The 23022-nt window shown below is 34.1% G+C and overlaps 1 protein-coding gene across 8 annotated transcripts in view; it reads left to right on the forward strand.

Annotated features, from left to right (window-relative positions):
- The window catches only part of LOC148650471 (teneurin-2-like), a 413744-nt gene that overhangs the window by 134182 nt on the left and 256540 nt on the right, over positions 1–23022 (forward strand). For 5 of the 8 annotated variants that reach the window (XM_088604296.1, XM_088604299.1, XM_088604298.1 and 2 more), the window contains one exon: positions 4418–4456. The exons of the other annotated variants lie outside the window; for them this stretch is intronic. In XM_088604296.1, the coding sequence (XP_088460422.1) occupies positions 4418–4456 (39 nt within the window). The remainder of the gene's footprint in view (positions 1–4417; positions 4457–23022) is intronic. 8 annotated transcript variants of the gene reach the window in all.

The following is a 23022-nucleotide window of genomic DNA, read 5'->3' on the forward strand; positions in this document are numbered from 1 at the left end:
TATAGATATATTACTACTGTATATATTAGTGTATTATTATATTACTTGCACTGGATTTGAGAAGCAAAATAACAAAATAACTGAATAACTACTCTTACTGTTACATTATTTCCCTATTTAAAATATGTACAGTATTTAATGCAATTGTATGTTATATTATAATACGAAACAAATTTATACTGTACAAAAAAAGTTAAGAAGTTTTTTTGCTGATGCTTTCATCTTCTTGTGTACTGTACGTATGCGATACAATACTTGTAACAATTATTAGAATTTTACATTTATGTGTTGTAATATTTAAAAATGTTGTTCATCACCCATACTCACAAACTCTCTTTTTCATTCATTGTTAATTATCAAATTTTAATCGTTACTAAAATGTTTTCACATGGTAATCATTCAGTTTACACACAGAAAACATGAATGTTACAGTACGTTGTCATGTCCTGGTATCCTATTAATCCTGAAATACGTTGATTTTTATGGAGGAATATGTAGCCCTTAACATCCTCCACATAATATTTACACCCTCCAGGTCCCCATTAATTAACCCTTATTTCCATTGTTTCTTGTCAGAAACAGTTCCCCAGTTAATGTAGATTCACTTAATGTCTGACATGTTTTACGGTCACCATGAATCATTTAAGGATGTTTAATGATTAATAGCCCCACTCACTAAGCCAAAAAAATAGAATACTGTACTTTTGTCAAAAACTTTTTCTGCATCAGTTTAACTTTAGTGTTTGAGATTTCATGGAAAACAGATAACCATTAATTTATAACAAAAATTTCCTTGGTTTTGATTTTATTAGTACCTTTAAATATTTAAAATGGGAAATTTTGTTCAGTCATAATCAAAGATTCTAAATCTGAATAAATTGCACAAAAGTACTTATGTTAAACTAAAACTTTAGTTTGCTTAAGATGATGTTTCAAAATAGCTTGAAAAAGTAAATAATGCCTAGTCAGTTGTAGATATTATACAGTTCACATCATTAACCATATCTTCACTGAATTTCAATCAACAGTAAAATATTTACTGTGCAAACCATTTACACATGTGGTTTTTGTACCTCATATTCAAAATCAGTTAATTTTCCCATTGCTCCCTAGATTCAGAATTTCCAATTTAAGCATGGACTCATTTTTTGGCTGTGTAAATATTGTATTGTGTTTAGTTGTGTCTCAACTAAACATTTTCTCTTACTTTCTCAGTTCTTTCATGATTGTACTTCCTTCTTACCTTCATTCTCACTTAATCTCTTTGTTCATATGTCTCTTCAATCATGGCAGCAGGTGCCTACTTAAAGCCAAAATGCATAATTCATTTTGACATATTAGATGAGTTAATTAAATATGTAGTAATACTAATTATAAACCAGACATATTACTGTTTATATGTAGTTTTCAGAGGAGGTGGAACTGCACAATTGTACAAAATAATGAAACAGAATTCAAGTTTTTGTGTAGACTAATGGTCTCCCATAATGTGACCTATCATTGATTTACTTTGTTTGGATACAGTGGCCTGCCCAGTTAGAAATTGCTGACTGTGAACACCCTACACGTTCAGTGACAGTGTGCTGACTTAGCCCAGCCTCCAGCATAAAGATGGCACAAAGGCATTGATGTCTTGTTAAGTGGGACAATTCTTCCTGTTTTTCTTCCTGGATATTCACCATGTCTGTGATTCAATAGGTTAAATCACCTCATCACCTATTCCCAATCACCTCTAATGAGGTCATTTAGCAGCAATCAAAGTCACTCGGATGTCTATCAGTCATTAAACATTCAAAACAATGTCAAAAATATTTAATCATTATTTAGAATCTTTACACAGTACATTATTTTTCTTAAAAGACACATACAGTATGCGTAGAGTGATAATGATAAGCTTCTTTTGATGCTCAGTATAGTTCTTTCTTTTTTCCTTGACATTTTTTTAAACAAACCTCTTTATGAAAGTCGTGTGGTTTCAATTACAGCTTCATATAACTTAACAGCGTGGTGCCAGCAAATAACAACTCGATTAATTTAAGCCCATCTCCATTTCACGGTCCACATACCTGGATTTGAATCTTCACTTTGTCCTTGTACAAAATGTTGTACACTGTGCATGATCTGGATGACTTTAGACAAAGGCAGATCAACAGATGCATTACATACTGTACACTTACAGTACAGTACATGTTGAGGTAATAGAAAAGTAAATCTGTCAGGAGAACTATTGTATTTCCTTAAAAAGAAAATGTTAACGCATGAGTGAAATGAAGGGAAAGGTAACTGAAATTAAGGTAATATTTTTTTTTCAGTGGGTCTTTCAGATTTGATTTTTTTCCTTTTTTATATGTAGAACTTTGCCACAGACACAACCATTTTTTTTTCTGAGAACATGTTTTACTAGGTCATATTTACAGCTGAACAAAGCATACTGTATGTGAAACCATGCAGTCACTTTAACAATAAGTAAAACTGAGTTTCAGTTACTTTTCATAAAAAAGTACTTTTCCTGTGTAACCTTCAATGTTTTTCCCAGCTTTTCCATTAACATTTCTAGAACTACGATGCCTTATGGTGTTTTTCCTTCTTTTAAACATAATATATTTCGGAAATGCATATGTTGCCTTCCTTTCTCCAATGAAATTTTCTGAACGTGTGACAGTTTTATATATTATTATTTATTTATATGCATGAAATCAGGTCTGACTGAATTACTTATCCATGCTTCTAGTAGTAAGACACTTTGTTTACAAAGATGTGGATGTTAATTCACATGGGAGATGTGATATCCGTGTGATGGATAGTGATGTATAATTTCACAATACTGCATGTGATAGCCAAATTGTGCTGACTGAAAAGGCACCAGGAAAATATGTGCTGCAGTGGACCCCACTGAAATTACAGAGGACCAAATGGAAATGTTTGATACTGATAATACATGGGTGTTTACTAACAAAAGTTTTTTTTATTATTTATAAGAGAAATCCGTCAGTTAAAAAAAAAAACGTGCCCAACACTACTCGGTTTTGTTGTGCTAATATAATGTTATGTTTGCAGTACATGTGTATTTTTTATTAAACATTCCAATCCATTCCATCCATACAATCCTTGAATTAAACTGTATTTAGGGAGTTCTGTTCAATTAACATCAAATATGAAAACAAATAGCACTTACCTAAAATACAGTATACCTTTTTTGTGTGGCATAAGCAGGCTAAAGATGACCTTCACCATCCTTGACAATACAGTATATTTCGCCCCTTCCCTGTATATCAGCCATTTTGGGGCAGTGGTATATTATAATGTACATGTTGTTATTAATACTGGATGAAAGTCGGTGCAAATAACAACTTTACATTGTTAAACAGATCATCTGTAGTGTGAGCATTGCTTTAAATATGACTAAATGAATTGTTAAAAAGTGTCTGTATTATAATAGTGTCCCTGTTGCTTTTCACTTTTTTTGTGGGCCTCATCAAAGCCTTTGCTGAAATACAATAAAATCAATTTATCTACAAATCAAGTGAAATTATAGTTTTAACAAACCTTCACTGAAAATGGATCTATTGGTATCTTTCAGAAGTGATACAGCCATGTGAAGCAAACTATTTATAATAAACTACTGTGAATATTAATCTATCATTAGCACCTTGATATCTTCAGATCTCAGAATCTGAACAGGACTGGCACTGGGATAGGTGACCACCAAGGAAATCCATGTTGCTAAGCTACAGTAAGTGGTTGTGGACCAGTAGGTGGCACTCTTCCCTCAGGAACTCCCAAACCAATATCCCAATAATGACAGCTGAGGACACGATTCCAGAGGAGCTGCCTTCTTTCAGATTAAAATTCTAACCAAGGTCATTTAATAAGTCATTCAAGAGCCCGTAACACTTCCGAAAGGTTAACTGATCAGTGATGTAGTGGGGCAACTGGACTATAAAGGAAGATTACAGATGAGAGAAACCATTTGGCCAGTCTGGCCAGTTTGGTATTTAGGAGCATATCGATACAAGAATCTCCCACAGTCATTTCGTAAAGGAAATCAAAGTTACCTTTAACACAAAATGGGCTCCTTCGGCTGAGGAATGTAGTGACTGCCCATCATCACCCTGATGGGCGTAATTCCGTGATGAATGATGTGCACCCCCGTATATTTATAAAGCACTTTGGGTTTCTTTTGCAATGAAAAATCACTGTATAAATGTAGGGAAATGCTACTATAATTAATGATAATTAAATTGTCTTAAATTTCTTGAACAAAAAGGCTACGAATTCTGCAGGAAGTGTTCTGACAAAGTGTTTGCCCTGGAAATACTTTCATTTATTTTGCTTAGTGTGGACAGGATGTGGAATTTTGCTTGTTTTCTTTTTTTATTGTTTTTTTTTCTTCTTTTTCGTTCTTTTGCACTTCAAGCTTACCTTGATGAAGAGCCATGCTCAGACATCCCATTCAGTAAGTCATTTTAATTTCACATCTTTTATTTGTTGTTGTTATTGCTCATTTCCATTTGAAAGGCAGCACAGTTCCATTGTGGAAAGTGGTTCCTACAGCACAAGGGAAACAATGGTTCCTGTGTTCATCTGAGAAATCCTTCCACTACCAGTGCGGAAAGAAGGTTTTACTTAGATGTAAATAGCCACTAAGACTTCCTTCCCTCCCATGGAGTCACTTTTTTATCCAATGCTTTAATATCAGTGATGCAGCAGGTGTTAACCTGTGGCTTTCTTTTTTAAACTCTATTTAAAGATGGTTTTAGTCCCCAGTTTCGCGGTGATTAAAAACACTCTAACAGCGAATTCAGCTCTTCTTTTCCTTATAAAGGGAGGGTGAATCCAGGATTACCTTTATAAAATTGTTGTTAATTGTGTTGATACTGTGGTTGTGTTTTCGGTTTCTGGATGTCACAATCGAGGAACCACAACTCCAGACAAAAAAGTTTGTAGTACATTTCTGCTTAGTTTTCTTTTTTTATTATATATTTATTATTATCATATTATATTATAATATTATATATTATTATATATAGCCCCCGAGTGGAGATGACATTGTATTGGCACCTTAAAAAAAGAAAATATACTTTTTGCTTTTTACTATCAGTTTACAGGTTATATACCTAATATAACCTTAATTCTTAAATAAAATATAAATTTGTGTATCAGATATGGTTGACTCAACTCAACTTAGAATGCTAGACTTTATTAGTTGTGTTCTTATGATTTTCTTTATATCTCTGCATATTCTTTTCATTTATGAAAAAAAGTCCTTGTAATTTTGCTTTCCTTTCTCAGTTTTAAATTACATGTTGTCTGTGAGCGCTGATCTGTAGGATATATGCTTTTTTCTCTAATATTCCACAACATACATTTTAGATTTTCATTTGCAGTGCAGCAGCAGAACGCATTACCAGTGAAAATGTATTCAACATTTTTTTTTCCTGACATCTCATTTCTAAAAGTATGTATGAACTAGCAACAGGCACGTTCCTTACAGTTTAGAAAGAATGAAGGTGACTTTGTTTTTTTGACACAGTAAAATTAAGATTACTATGCAGCAATTTAATTTATTTTAGGTCAGGACATACAGTATACTTGAGAAAGAAAGGAATGTTAAGTTTGTGTACCTTAGCAAAAACACAGAGAAACACAGTTACTGTATAATGTAATTAGCATAATGTATTGTTTCATGTTTGGTTGAAATATATGATATGCTTTTCAAACAGTTTCTCATTTTCCTTTTGTGATGTATTGCATAGGATGTACGTATAGCATTCTCCATATTAATACTTTTTACCATAGTTTTTGTACCTTCATTGTTTGATAAGAATATGCTTTTAATCCAACTACAGTAACTCTTCTGTTAGTCAATGAGGTGAGTAAAAACTGACTTCTGTGACACCAGACTGTCCAAAACATGACTATAATGACTTCCAAATTATATGCCTCATGAGGAGCTCTGGTATGGACTTTACTTTTACCTCTCCATGCCTTGAAATGACTGGACTCTTGCAAATGTTTGTTTTTAAAAAGCTTTAATGCAACACCACCTCTCCTTAACTCATCTGCATTTTGTGATGTGTGCATTCATACTGTAGTGTATGTGATGTTCTTGACTTATTAAGTGCAACACACAAGTCTAAATAACTAATTCCCATACATTATGAGCACATAGCTCATAATAAATATAACCCTGTGGTCTTATTGTTTTGGTTTTCTGGTTTAGCACATGAAGGAAGCTTTAAAGATTAGAAGTAGTTCGGGATAAACTTTCATAAAATATGTAGTATAGTCCTGGTATAATAATATCAAACGAGCATGTTAGACCACCAACCTTCCACTGGCATTTAATATACTATATACTCTGCAATCTTATTTTTTGTACAGAAGAAGATGGCAATTATTGTATACTTGCAGTGCAGTGTTATTAATAAATACTTACTTCATGTGCCAATCTATACAAACAGGCGGTCACTGTAGTCAGACTGCACAATCAGGACTATTAGCTGATGTGGTGTAACAATCTTGCTTGTAGAGCTGGAGATTTGGGTTAAGTCTCCATTCCGTACCATCTGCCTATATAACATATTTATGATATATAACAGGAAAACGTACAGTAAATCTCAAGCCTTGGATGAGATTGTATTTCTGTTTCCCTCATTTTAAATACTGCCGCATGATGCCATTAAAGGCTTCTCTGGCAGAGCATGTTCAGGGTACATGGAAGCAAACTGCAGATATATTTTGTTTTGAAACCTGCTTCTAAGACTTTTTTTCATGGCTCTCATGGGACAGTTCCTCTTAAAAGCAGCCACAGTACCAACTTTATATTATGTATGGCTATTAAACTCCTGCTGGCAATTGACACTGTAGATGAGCTTTCAATGTAGTTACAGAAGTCTAAATGTGTTATTTTTTTTATTGTTGAAGCTTCGTTTTCTTGGTTATAAAATCAGTATCGGAAACTGTACTTTAGTGCAGAAAAAAAAACTTTTTTAATGATAGATGGAGTTCATGATTTAATTTAAACCAAATAGAGAACAGCAATTAAAAATCAGCTAGCTCAAATAAGCTTTAAAAAAGTAAGCTAGCATTTTTGGCTGCAATTTGATTGTTAGTCATTATTTACTAACTATATGCCAAGTTTTGTTGGCTAGAAAGATTGCGTCTTATCATAAATTACAGATTATGAACTTCATTAATCATTATTTTTTATACATTCTGAAATCCAATTAGTTTTAGTGTTTTGGCAAAGCGAGCTTTTTCAGTTCATTTATCACACACATTATAAAATTATTAGATCAATTACAGTACCTCTTGAGCAGTGCATATTCTTTTCTTGCTCTGTAACAAGAAGGGAGATTTTCTTTGTAACACTTTTGATGACTTCTTCTGTGAAATGACTGAATGACAACTGCATGTTCTCCCCTCTCACCATTTTGAGAGACTTCAGTTTATTAAGGAAAATGAACCACTGAACTACTCTGAAAGGTATGGTCAAAATAAGATATGAGATTTACAAGATGGGTATAAGATATATGAGATATGCAAAATGGTTAAATTAAGATTTCTTATAACTTAAGATAAAGGATGTACTGTAAGTACAATAAAATCAGGAACTTACAAGGAGGGTAGCTGACATGTAGAGGTACAGAAGTGGGATGTACCATGTATTAAATGCACCACACAAAAGCTTGAGTTTTGCTCTCCACAGCTGTTATGAAAGAGAAAGCCTGTGAAAGGCAAAATACTCTTCACAAGTGAAGAGCAGATGAAAGTGAAAGTGCTGGAGATCGTGGAGAGCTGTTTCTCCCTGTCCAACACATTAATTGATTATTCAACCTTGCAGCACTGACACAGTGTTAATTAATCACAGCATTCAGCAGAAAATACTGCCTTCCCATCAGCAAGTTAATCTGCCCCATGTATATCTTATTTTGACCATTTCTTCAGAACACCTTTGTTTGTGTCAGAGCTCATTCCAGCACCTCTCCCTGTTTTTCATCAAACTGCAGAAGCCTGAGAATGTATTCACCTGACTTGTTGCAGTTTTAATTTCTGCAAAGTACTGGTTTCTAAACTGTAAGTACATTATGTAAAATACTGGGCTTGTTAAATAAATCTGATAAGACTTATTGTATTACCAAAACATTGTGTGTACTGAAAATATTGTGTGTGGCTCTTCTTCATTGCAAACATGTTGGTCCTTGGAAAGACCCCATCCTCCGAAATAGCCATTATATTGATCATGAAGAATAATCAATATAATGCATTAACAATCACCATTTAGGTTTTCAAAATAACAGAGATGCTGAATATCAGAAAAGCTTCTGATTAAAGGTCACATTTTGAATGTTTGTTTCATATAATTTTAAGTTCTTTTTTTTTAAGAATGAAAGTTTTCAGTTCATGGACTTCTCTTTTTCAGTGATTTTCAAACCCAAACAACTCACAGTATATGGGTAATAATCCACTAAATTTACATCTGTCTCACATAGATGATGCTTCTAAAGAACATCTTTTGAAGATGCTAGTTTGTAGGTATAACTAATTTTGTCTCTACATTCCTAGAGTTATTATTGACTGACATTGACCATCGTTATATACAGTATTTACACAATGGTATATATAGTCCTATTTAATTCAAAATGTATAATGAATTTTAAACAATAAGCGCTATGTCATATTAGAATGCAGTAGGAACAGAGACAAAAGGGAGTATAAAGAAACTATTTTGTGCAATATGAAAACCACAAGGCGGTGGTGCAGTGTTTGTATCCGTGCCTCACAACGCTGGGGTTCAGTGCAGGACCTGAGGTGCTGTCTGTGTGTTCACCCAATGTTTGTGTGGATTTTCACCAGGTGGACTGGTTTCCTCCCCTTCTGGGAAAATCAGCCCTGGTGTTGGCGAGTGCCCTGTGTCTGCCGTGTCTGTGTGTGCCCTGTGATGGACTGACGTCCCATCCAGGGTGTACCGCCTTGAGTGTGTTGCTTGCCAGGATCGTCTCTAGCTCCCCTGCAGCCCTATATTGGATGCAATAGTTAGAAAATGGATGTATGAATGACACGCATATGAACAACACATCAAAATATTTCCTGTCTTAATCATTTGTGCATGTAAAGCTTTGCATCCTATGTTTCCTCTGTTCACTCCTGTCACGATTCTGTCTGTCATGCATACCCTCTAACCTCTACGATGTGTTCAGTGCTGTAATTTTGGAATATTAATTGTTAAAAAAGACATTTTCAGATTGTTCTCATGTCTGCATAGTTTCTGGATGCAACTCCTTAATAAGCTTATTCTTAACTTATTTAAGAGTTTATTAATGGAATAAAACCTTTCCATTAATGAGAGCACTGCGTTACTTATTTTAATGTGAGAAAAAAAAGGTTTGAGAACATTAAAAAGTGAAATCAACAGAAATGTCTATATGGAGTGATGGGTCGATGGAACACACAGGTAGTCAAAATATCTATAACCAGGGGAAAAATAGTCATTTGTAGTTTCTGTTTTACCAGGAAGCACTAGTATTAAATGGTTATGTGTGTGATAATAAACTATTATTTTTACATTTCGGTACATTTTAGTATTTTATATACTGTAGCCCTGCTGTATTTAACTGGATACACATAGATGGACTCTTAAGACACATCTTCAGAATGATGATGCCTGTGAAATGAAGACAAGATGCTACCTTTTAGACACAGCAATGGCTGTTTAGTAATCATTTATTTTCAGCTTCAGTGTGCAGATTCAATGTAGATTGTAACAAATGGTTATATCAGCAACTACAACTGGTAATTAGGGGAAGGTTGACTGCTTAGAATATTTGCTATATTTAGGGGTGGCATTAAAGCGTCAATATTTATTTTCCTATTCAGAAGACTTTTTTTTCCAACATAGCAACATAATGTTTATACATAATGTTTGCATATTTCTGCATCAGTTTTTTTCTGCAGCTTACATATTTTGAATTTGACAAGTATCAGAGCTATGAGGACTGCAAGCTCAGCTTACAGTGCATATAGATATATAATATATACATTCTGTATATACAGGTACAGTATACACCTTCTTGCATGAACTACCTTCACTTTTTTGTAATGTTTTGATTTGGAAGTAATGCAATGAGAAAGATAACTACTGCGGCAGTTAAACATTCCTAAAAGGTAGCTTGTAAGTTCTTGTTAGAATCACTGGAATTTTTTAATTAATAATGACTTTAATAATAATAATTTGAGCCAGAGGACTTTAATAATAAATAACAGCTTGAGCCATAACCTAGTAGAATCTCAATGTTGCTGAAAACAAGTTTGTTATTGCATACTAAGGGTACTACCACAGACTGCAAAGTGAAACAAAGTGAGCCTGTTTGTAAATCAGGTGGAAGAATGGGAATAATTGAAAACCTGCCACAAATATGTTTTAATGATTAATGTTGTACTATGGGTGATCTGGCTGCTTGGAACATAAGCATAAAAATGTTTACAGATCAGAGGAGGCCTCTTGGTCCATCTAATTCTTTTTGTTGCTAGTAGCTAAATGATCTGAGGATTTCATGCAGCCATTTATTGAAAGAAGCTAGGGTGCATAAATAATCTTATTTTACCAGTTGCATTTTTTTAAAATAGAAAATTATGTCATTAACTTTCTCTTGACAGCCGGAATGATAAAGTCAACAACACGGGATTTGCATTACAGCCTTGTGGCGGCCCTCTTTTAGCAAACTAATAATCCTCAATTTCCTCACGGGACACCCTGTTACACTAAGGCCAATTTAATGTGGACCCCCCAATGGGTGTTGCCTAGTGTCGTGCATAGCTCAAGTCTTTAAGCAGTCCACCAGCAACTGCCTCCCATTAGCTGGGATTACAGACACAGACACTACCAGTAGGATATGCCCATCAGGGGTTCAAATTAAATCTCTGTGCCATTCAATCCCCTTTTGTGTCTCACTGTAATAGTGCCCTGTTGGACTGAACCATTGCCCATAGCTAAGAGAACCCATGGAGCCCCTTGACATGCCAACTAATCCTTATGGATTTTCTGCAGTTTATTGATTTGGGTTCCATTTTCCTACTCTGCGGGATGCATCGCACTCTATGTCTTAGCAAGTACTGCTCTCTGCATGTGACATCAATTCATTTCAGTATCATATTATTCTAACTTCTCTGTACCCCCCCCCCACTCCTTCACATACGCATACACGTTTTAAGGTTAATCTAAGTCCACGTGGCCTAGAATAAGTTAACCACTGTGTAATTGGATTTGGGGTCAGCATCACATGGAAATTGCTCAAAATGTTACAACTCATTAGGCATGCATATGGCAAATCCTGTTCTGTATCTGATAATCAGTGTGTTTAGATCTTTCAGTGGAAAATATGCTGTCCATAATATACAAGTATCCTATTCTTTTGGCTGTATGATTTGTTGAAATAAGCGATAAATGCCATGAGTTACTGTACCTTTACTGTACCTTTTTATTTGTTTTTTTATTGTTTTTTACAGTAAATAATGTTTTAACACACACCTTTTAGAGAACTGAAAGCCCCTTGCAGATGCCTAATTGAAATGCTCTTTGAAACTGGTTTTGTGAAGAGAAGCTTAACAACTTTTATTTTCTATTAAAGCTCATTATCTATTTGCATTATTTTAATACACTGGCTTCACAGTTCTTCAAGGGAGGAAAAGCAAAATTTGACATCTACAACCCCCCCTCCCACCTCCTACTGACAAGATAAAAGCTCACCCTGAGACTGACCTATAAGAAAATAGTAAAGAAAAGCACAGCTATAATTTTTATGGTTAAAATAAAATGGAACTGATTAAAATAAAAAAGAATAAAGCCATAGTGACTCCTAAGAATTTTACATCCTACATAATTAATAAAGTCTTTGATTTCTGAAAAAATACCTGACAGTGTGATCTTGCTTAATTTTAGCAAGACAACTAATAAAGGTATGTCAAAACGCTAATCAGCCATTTATTTCAACTCATATTCAACTCTCTTTTCCCCTTTAGTTTGACTTTTGTCTTCTTATAATGTTAAAGGTTAACCTGTAATTTCGTATTGAAGGTTTTTTTTTTCCATCATTTCCAATTTGCACTCTATTATCATGTGGTAGACCTATTTTCACTTCCTTTTTAGACTACAAGGAAAAATCCTCTGACACACACTTCATTTACAAGTCGAGGCAAGATCTCAAACTGTGATCAATGTATGGTTATTAATACTAATATACTATTGATTACAAAAACACACATTCTGATTAGCTATTAACAATAGCAGAATAAAAATATAACTGAACGATCCCTTTAAAAACTTTTATATATATTTTTTTGTGTATCATTAGTACATATGTACATACAGTATGTCTGTGTGCTTGTCTGTCTATCTGTCTGTCTTCATCTATGTGTACAGTATGTACTGTATACCACTCGCATGCAATAAAGCACCAAAAGTGTTGCACCAGTGTATCAAGATTCAAGATTCAAGATTTTTTTATTTGTCATAAACAACAAGTGTATTGGAATGCTTACTTGTTCAGCTGTACCCAGTAACATTAGAGAAACAAACATACAGTAGGCACAAATGACAAACAGACATGGACAATACATTTAGACAATAGACGTTATAATACAGCCAAGACAGGACATAGTGCAAACAGTGCAGTACCTTAAAGTGCAGGTGCTAATTTGAACAAGTGCCAGTTTGAGCTGATTATGATGTGGAATGCTTGGGGGAAGAAACTGTTTTTGAATCTATTGGTCAGTGTTCTGCAATACCTCCTACTAGAGACCAGGGTCGAAAACAGGTCGTGGCCGTGGTGATTTGGGTCCCGAAGTATAGCTCGAGCCCGGTTGTGGCACCAGTTGAGATATATCTGGTCGATGCAGGGTCATGTATATCATGTATTGTATATGTATATCATGTATAAATTACAGTCATGTATATTATATATGACTGTAATTTCTTGAAGTTAAGCAAGCCTATTTGAGACTTTTGTAACACACAATGTAACACACAATGTATTGATATACTGTATAGTGGTTCAGTACATCTTTTTCTTGGTACCATCTAACAGTGATAGCAAATTGTGATACTGTTCCACTATTTTCCAAACACTCAGTGGAAGCAGTTAGCATTGTAGCTGAAACAGCTGTTGTCTTGATACAGTAGGTAGTTTACAGTAAATGTACATTGTAATCAGAATGACAAGGTGTGATGATGTCTGAAAAAAGACACAATAGTCATCTTAAACGTATCTGTAAAAGAAGCCTCTCCATTACAAATAATTTCAAATATTCCTTATTTGTTTTTTTAGTTCTGATTTTGTGCTATATTTCTTTTGCAAAGTGTTATTATTCTAGCATTTTGTATTAGTTCTGCTGGAATTCAGTACAGAATTACAGCCTTGGGATTCAGTACATTGCTGAAACAATACATCAAAAGTAAGAAAAAAGCTGCCCTTCAATCTGTAGCATTACAGAGCCCTCTTGTGTTCTTAGTGTCATACATAATGTCTAATGTGTGTATGTACATATATGTTCTCAATACAGTATGTGTGAAAGATACTCCCTTAGAATCAGCAGTAATTCCTTCTGTTGAGAAGTTTTCTTAATGTTGAGCATTTGAAGTGAAATGTCTTGGTGAAGTCTGAGTAAACAACTGAGAAATCCATATGTCTGTACACTAGATATGCCATGTTTATGTGATCTAAAAGGAGCTTTATTCGCACTGAAGAAATGTGATCAATGACTATATTTGAAATACATTAAATTAATTAGAAGAATAATTGAATTTCCACAATGTCTGAGTGTTCTGATCTCGTGTTGCCAAAACCTTGATATGGCTTTGTCTGTGATCAATATCCTATTTTTCTCTAGGGAGATCAACTAAGTAAAGGTTGAGGGACAGGAGTAATCTTAAGAAGATGGAAAAGGACAAAAGGGAACTCTATCACTAAGACTGTATATGCTAGATTAACTGTATTGCCTTTTTCCATGGTAAAGTATACTTTTCTTGAAGTCTACAATATATAAAGAGGTTTTTGGTGTGTATCTCTTTTTTTCCTTATTCCAGCCTTTCTATTCCATCGTAAGCTTTTTGATGCTTCTTTCATTGGAGTTCCTATGTAATTGGAAATTTCAATTACCTTTCCTGACCCAGACTTCTGATCCAATTTATCTAAGGGGTGACATTTCACAGCCTGGTTCTGGGTCAGTTCGGCAAAAAAGACCATTACAGAGACATATGACCTGAGAGAGGTCAAATATACGGGTTAGAAAGGTTTGTGTGTGCGAAAAGGATTAGTATATTTCTGAAAAGCTGAAATGCCTTAATGACTGTGTCAGTGTTCTGTCAGGAGGTGAAGTCACTTAAGAGATAGAGCTAAAGTGCAACGGCAGTGTAAATGTTCCAAAAAGTCTGACAAGTTTAAGAAAAAGCTTTGTTTTTGGTTGTGTATCCACAGTATATACTCTGTATATTTATTATGGCATTACACCGGGGTGTGTTCAGTGTGGAGGCGGAGCCCTGGATTAAGGGTGACACATTGCCTTAGCAACCACAGCTGACCTGGCTAATTAAGGATGAGCTGCAGCTGGGGAAGCCCCTGTAAGAACATTCCAGCGGCAGTCCCAGAGTGGAATTTGTGGAGACCATTGTGAGGATTCACCGGGACAGGTTGAGTTTTCTTTTGTTTGTGGGCTCGCTCTTTTTCTTCCAGTCTGGACCCTGCAAAAGTCTGGATGCCGCTGTGCAAAGTGGTATACTTTTTCTTTTTCCATTTTTTTTTTCACTAATCTTATACCGGTGCCTCTGCCCCCTCAAACAGTTTTACCAGTATTTGCCTTGGCTCCTCCCACTCCTGTATTGTTACATTATGCTTTGCATAATGTTAAAGTCTTAACTTTTTGTTCTGAATCTTTTATTTCAAACTTTTTTATTATATGCACAAAGAATGTTTTTTTTTAATTTCTTGGTATTTGAGTCCTTTTCATTGGAATCATTGCAATATTAACATCATGTGGCAGAACATGAAGCAGAAGGGACATTTCTGATCTCACTCTTATTTTTTTTAGATCCAAAGTCTAATGTTTAATTGTGATGATGCTGATTAAAACAATTCAGTGCAGTATGTTATAACATAACAAAAAACAAATAGCTCTGTGCTTTTTTTCACTTTGCAGATAACTAACTGGTTAGAAAAACAAACATGCATCAACTTTGTAATGGATTCTGCAGTGACAGGCTGATAACATGAGAAAACACATTAACTTATGTGGGAAGTACCCGGAAATGTACACTTGTAAAGGTAGTTGCAGAGTGCTATGGATTCCAATTTCCCAACCTAGGTTTTCAAATTACCCTTAAATATTTTTTTCCTCATAAAAAATGGTTTATCCACAAATGATCTTCTTCGGCCAAATAAATAATCTTGTGAATGAGCACAACGGTGAAACGAAGCAAAGTATCAAATAGGACTGCAACTTAAGTTATTACTTTATCTGCCACAATTTTAACTCTGGAGTGAGTTAACAGTCAATATGTCATTCCAGCTACAGGCAGAGGCGTCTTCTCTGAAGGCTGAAGGTTGCATTGAATGGATTGCAATTTATTGTTGGGTCAAAATTTAAAACATCAGGCACTCACAGAGAAATAGTTTTGATCTGATGTGATTTGCTGTTCCTTTTTCTTATTTTCATTTTTATTTCACTTAAAAGGCAAATGTTTTCAAACTACCCTTTTTTCAGCCTTTTGATGTAAAAAATATTTTTTCTGCTTCTGCTCCAGATACTCTTTATGAAATAGATAGCAGTAAAACAATTAACTGAATGACAGCGGTTTAAAAAAAATTAAGAAATTAAGGTTTTATTGAGCGTTATAATTATTTGCAAACTCACTGTAATTAAATTTCTCATTAAAAGAAATAAAATATGCTTAATGCTCTAATGCTCTATTTTAAACACATTTAATACAGTATATGGATCAGAATAATCACACTACCTAGGTTAGGGCAGAATATTGTATGTGATTCAGTTCCAAAGCAAGAGAGAACTAACACTGAATAGGAAGACCTCTTACTGTAAATTGTAATGTGAGGTTTAGTGGATCAATGAATTGCCAGGTATTGCTTTTAATTTAAAATTAGCAATCATTAAGAACCATTTAAATTGATGTGTTGTGTGTTTTATACTGTGTTTTATTTATGTAACTGCTTCCTTACCAGAGGTTTCACTGTGAGTGCATGCAATTTCAGTAGTAACTGACCACACAGCATTCCATTATAGAGTGAATTACCATAGAGTCCATGTGAAGCTTACTGGCTTTAATTTAAAGGTCCAGGATTTCAGGAGTTTTGTCAATGCAGTTGGATATCTGGATGACATGGTAGACTCAGTGAAGCTGATATTAAAGGATCAATTCTGCTAGCTGTTTTCAAGAGTACTCTAATGTTGGTTTGTTTGTGTATAGAAAATGATTGTTTTCTTGATGTTTTCAAAAGATCTTGAGAAAGCATCGGTGATAACTTTTACAGCACCTTGAGGTATCTTCTGTTAGTTGTCCACTTTTCAACTCTGTATAGTAAGAGAGGAATTGGGGCTACTTGATAGACCATTAGCCTGGTTTCAGATAAGATTTTGTTGATCAAAAGTCAGTTTCCTTGGATATAACCTGTGCCCAACCATGCAGCCAAATGCATTTGTTTTTCACCAAATGTACTGTATTTTGATATGATCAATTCTGTCAGAGTTTGCATTGAATAGTTCACAGCATAACAGTATATGTAAGTTTAAAACAAGAATGTCTAAGTATTAAAAAGTGTTATTATTAGCAGCAGCGTTGCAGACATTGTAATAGCAGGCATTATAGCAGTAGTAATGGAAGTATAATAACAGTAAAATAGAAGATTTTAATAAAATCCCTAGTAACCAAATCGTTCAGCTTAAGGACCTGATGTAAATTGCTATACAATGTATAAACATTCAGAGTACTTTAAGAGTATGAGCTTTATTAGTGTTAACTGCAGACCCCAGTAAACATGGTCATTTCTTTTTAATGTTAGCACATGGTTCTGTGCTAATAGGCTATCACAAAATAACACCCTGTTGTTTCTCCTCATTAATGTATGGAAATCTCAATTGGTGTCAGCCTGTTTTCTTTGACATTTATAGAGTGGGGGACCATTAAAGACCTTTCAGCTCTGTTTTTGTCTAATGATGTCCAGTTAATAAACATGCTGCTGGGATTAACATTGAGGTCAGAACTATAGTCCAAGATCACTCATCTGAAAACAGACAACTCTTTCCACATAACCGCTCTCGTACATACAGTATGCTAATGTCTGTCATTTTTTTCTATAACTTTTTCTGATACTTTATTGGCATAAATGTACTGTAATCTCAATTTAACTAAAATAATAATAAAGAAAATATGTTTTATGTACTGTACCTTTTTATATATTTTACATACAGTATACAGTAGTTGGGTTTAGACTGTATTACCTGTAACAACATTCCATTTCATGGGATCTTTTCTTGTCAATTGATGTTTTTATTGTAAATCAACAACTCTTATTTTTATCTTTAGCATAGTAGCTCACTGGACACTAGTGGGTCTTTGCATGATTGTATTTAGTGATACTATGAAACATTAATTGAAATCTCAGAAGTTAAGCAAGGTTAATCCTGAATATGACTAGACTGTCAATGGGTTTTGTAAACCGAGGAAGTATTCTTTGTATTAAAAACTTGCCAGGGTGCTTGGCGAGTCAAAGTTTTCTCTGGCTTGGTTCTTTAATCAAATACAATACTCTTTTATACTTGTATAACTGAGTATAAAGCCATGTCAGTCTGCTTGAACATGATGCTGTGGTTTTGAGGCAGTATAAAAGTTTGTCATTCTCAAGAGACAGTGCTATTATGTTGCATTATAATCAAAAAGCTTGGTATATGAAGGAGTTTGATGTGACAGAAATAGATTATGAAATCCAAAATCTTTTAAGACTGTATTTCTCTCAGGTCTATTTTAGGAATCCTGATAAAAACATGCTTTCACAAGCATACCATACATTGCCGATAAGAAGTTTGTGAACCTAATGGGTATGTCCATGTTCACATATATTTTAAAATGTAATTTAATCTTCATGGGAGTCTTCATAAAAGAAGAATATAACTCAATGAAATATATTACACAAAGGTAAGAGATATATAGTATCTGAGATATTTAATTAAAAGTAAATAAATAGTAAATATGTTCATATGAATGTACTGTAGATGCGAACCCATAAATGCAATGGTGGTGCCTCCTTGATTATCAATGACTTCAACTACTGTAGATGTTTGCTGTAACTGGAATTCTCTCTTATGATTTTTGGATCTTCCTGCTTTAAAGAACTGATTCAATTCAGTGACATTTGAGGGTTTTATTACATAAACAGCTTGCTTCATGCCCCGCTATAACATTTCAGTGGGGTTTAGGTCTGGACTTTGAAAGGTGAAATTTCTTTAGTCATTCTGTTGTTGATCTGCTTGTACTGTATGTTTAGGATCATTGTGTTGTTGGATGACACAGTTTTGTTCAGCTTCAGCTGACAAAAGGATAGCCTGACATTAACCTTCAGAATTTGCTGTTATATCACCTGAAGTCGTGATTTCACCTGAGGTTGCACAGAAGCCCTGAACCAAGATACTTCCACTATCGTCCTTGACAGCCAGGTGAGGTTATTTACATTTGTGTTTTTGTTTGGTTTTCTCAAAGAGCAAGTATGTTTAACTTTGACTCTCCTGTCCAGAGAATATTCCTCCAGTGGGTTTGTGGATGTCTCCAGTGCTCTTTGGTAAATGTGACACAAGCAGCAGTGTTCGTTTTAGAGAGAAGTGGTTTCGTCCTGCCACCTCCCAATGAAAACCATTCCAATTCAGTATTTTCCTGGTGGTTGAACCATGAACACTGATATTAGCTGTATTGATAGAAACCTTCAGATCAATAGATATTGCTCTGGGGTTCTTTATGACATCCTGGATGTTTTTTCACTTTGCTTTTGGGAGATCTTGGCAGGATGACTAGTCTTGGGTCACTTTGGTCTTGATTTTATCATTTCTAAACTATGTAATGTTTAGAAATGGATTAGCAGACCTCTCCAGTCTTGTTTTTCTTCTGAAATCTCTTTTTTTATTATAGCATCATATGTTTGCAATAACTTACATGGAGAAGACAAACTTCTTGTTTACTCATTATTAAAATATGGTATTCTGTTAATTATAAAGTAGGGGTTCATTTATTATTTCACATACTGTAAGCATTCTTAATAATTCATTCTTATTTATTGTTTTTTTTCTCCAAAATGGGAACTGTTTAGTCTCTTGATTAATAAAATAAGTTTTATTAATAAAGGATATTATAGTAAGAAATTGCAATTCCCAATTCCCAATTTGTAGATAATATAGTTCACAAGTATGATACAATGAGGGAGCAGAACACTTTATCATGCAGTCTAATCTGAAATTCTGGACTATATGACTGTCAGTGAATTAAGAAATGAGGAGGAGACAAAATGTTTAATTAAAAAAATGTTAAATGTACATGTATATATTAAGTATATGAAGGTAAAGTAAAGTATGATCAACAATAAAAATGTAGAGTAGGTTGCATTATTTATATTATTAAAATCAACGTACTTTCTGCATTATTATGTTGCTAGGAATAGAGTATCAATTTATTTGGACATTTTCCATTTGTGACTTTTTTTAAAATAAAATCAGATTGGTGACTTCCTGCTGTATTAATCCTCTTACACACCCTAGTGGTCTACCCAAATCAAGCCAAATTCTTATGGGTTTTTAATATGACACTACAGCCACCATTCCACTGTAGTGAATACAGTACACCAGCAGCTGCCTTAATTTGGCAACAGTAACTGAAATCAGTTCAAATGAAGCAAAGCAGCTCTGTAGTTGAAGAACTGATAACCAGCAGCAATTGCTAAAATATTTAAGAACACCAATAAAAAAAAACAGATTATTTAATTTTAAATCTGTGATGTTTTAGTGAATGGGAAATAATGGCCCAGCTCTGTCATGATCCTTCACACTAACGATTTCCTGAATCAGGTTAGTGAAACCAAGCTATTTTAGAACAGTGTGTTGAATTCTTCAGAAAAGCATAAAATGGTGTGTACTAGAAATGAAAATATTTTTACTTCTCGGCTATTTTGTTAATATAGTCTCAAAAACATTAAGCTGAATTTTCTTTTTACATTAAAAAAACTGAAAAACTGCAATTTACTATACAATATTTGATGTATTTCTAAACCTTAATTTCTGAAGTGTTTTCTTCAAGCTCTCTGTATAATTATAATGAGGTTAATTTATTTTTCTATGCCCAATTGGGCAGAGAACTATCAAGGTAGGGCCAGCATTAGCTAAGCAGGGCCTTCTCAGCTTTCAGTAAAATGGTGGCTCTTGCAGGTTGCTAGGCACCTGCAAATGTGCAGACATCAATCTTGTGATGATAGTGAGAGATGAACCTCTATTCTAACCTTTGCTAGCTCTCATACAAAGCATTGTGGAGCTTTCAGTGAGTCAAAAGATGAATTGTTCTGACAGACGGGTGTGTCTGAGGAGAATGTGTGCAGGTACTACAGGAGTTTTATCCTTAGGACTGCTTTCTAAACAGCTGTCAAAACACCAATTATAACTGATAATTCCAAAGTAAAAAGGCAAAACAAAGTGAGTTCATTTTTCACAGTAATTTCTTAGCAGCATCGAAAGAACTGTATGTTCCTCTGAGGCAGGAGTCTACAGCTCTGGTCCTGGAGAGCTTTACTTCTGCAACTATTATAGGTAGCTAGAAATGAGCACAATGAGCAGAGATCTGGAAAGCATGTTAACTTCTCCTAATTAAGCAACTGATTGATCCAATTAAGTCATTCATAGCTCAACTGGAACAAAACCCAGAAGACATTGTGGTTCTCCAGGACTAAGGTTGCTAACCCACGCTCTGAGGTATACTGTAAATTTAGAACTGAAACATCCATAATGAATTTAAATTGTTTTTTATTTTTGTCCTACTGTGAGTTCTCCTTTTCTCCAGTATTAGTTTTCTTCTTGGTGTGTTTTCATTATTGGAAAAAAAAACTTTCACATTTCTTAAATATAAATTTAAATATTTTGCTTGTAATCACAGCAATTAAAAGGTTCATTTTCTGTGCGCACACAACTGCCTTTTACCTTTCAATCATTTTTATTCTATCAAATGTGGCAAAACAAATCTTGAATTGCATGCCATTTATACGTTTTTGTGTAGATTGCCATAGTAACTGAAAAAATATATTAGCTTTTTAAAACAAAAGCAGGTATTGATTAAATCCCAGATCCTATGAATGTGCAGTAAAAACCTGTAAAATATGAGTGACATTAAATGGGAACATTTGAAATAGAAAAATATTGCATGAATTTGGTGTTTATTTAAGTTCTTAAGCATTTAATTATCAACATTAGTTTACATGTTGACCAAGGTATTAATCGGTAATTGAAATTTAATAGAAATGCAGTGAATAAAAAAACAAACACAAAACCCTTTATCTAATTGCTGATGAGAATACTTGACTCACTCTACATATTAATGACTAGTTGAAAATGCAAACCTGTTACTTTCAATATATTTTAAACAGCTATAAAGCATACAGTATTCTTATTTGTGCAACGCAATCAAAAACAGTATTGTGTTTCTATAGAACTGGGGCTCATCAATCATTAGGAATAAATATTGAATACAAAAGAGTGATTGATTCGAAGATAGCTCTAATAATTGGCTGCAGTGTTTTAGCTTCTGCACTCTCCATTTAGCATAGAAGAAATAATGCTTTGCTTAGCTATATTGATTGATAGGGTTCTCCTTATGTATTTATCTTTCTTTTTTATGTGACAGGATAAACCTTCTTTTTTGATTATCTAGTCAAGGGTTAAAGAAGGAAATTATAAAATTGTAACTTAATGAACCTTTCCATGGAGACATTAAACTGATAATTCTGATGATCAAATTGTCCCCTGAAGGCTTAGGGATACACTTACAGATGTTATTTATTTTTGTAGATCTCTGATAAATCCATAGGACCTAAGAATGTAGTTTGAAAACTGAATTACAAGATAAACATCAAGATACATGCAACAAATACAGTGATGTTAAGGAATTTTCTTTTCCTGAGAGAATGCCAAGTGTTTAAAATCCATAAGCAGAGTATGCAAGGTTTGCACTGCACTGCTAGTAAATACTTCATCATAAACTTTAGAACTTAATGAAATCGGAAGGTAATAAAGGTGCACTCAAATTTATGTGGATGTTGTCAAAGTGCCATTAAAGTTTTCCTTGTAATATACCTTCTGTGACAAGTGAACATTAGTCATTATGAAATGTGAAGACATCTGCACTTATATAAAGTAGCATTAATAGGGTCAAAATATAATAAATAAACAACAAAATAATGTGTGTCTTCTGACTTATTTCCGGGAATATAACACAGACGATTGTCAATGTGTTTACTTGATGATAGAAAGCTGGCATGTTAGAACAAATTTGATTCCTGCACATCAGTTCATGTGCCATTTCATAGCTGCTCTCTTTTCATGCCTCCTCAGTAAATTTCATTTGATCTGGCTGCCAAAGTGAACAGAATCTGGCAGAAAATGTAAGATAAAAAAAATTGGGGCCTGTGTACAGTAGTTTCAACAATGATAATTAACATGAGCTCTTTGTAGTCTAGGTAGAAGAGTCACTGTGTGGAGGTGTTAACACAGAAAATCTTTTCCTTTTAATCCTAATTTTAGTCATTTGTTTTAAAATGGCTTGCTACTGTTTAATGGCAAGTGTGAGTTAATTTAAGTATACAATGCTATACTGTACTTGCCTTTTCCTTTTTGTGATTTCAAAGATATACAGTACAAGTGTAAAAATAAATGCCAACTGCTAAGGTTAGCATACAGCGATGCATCAAAAATCTACAAGATGCTCATCCCGGA

The sequence above is a fragment of the Lepisosteus platostomus genome, chromosome 13 (assembly GCF_059453375.1).
Source record: "Lepisosteus platostomus isolate fLepPlt1 chromosome 13, fLepPlt1.hap1, whole genome shotgun sequence".
NCBI lineage: Eukaryota > Metazoa > Chordata > Actinopteri > Semionotiformes > Lepisosteidae > Lepisosteus > Lepisosteus platostomus.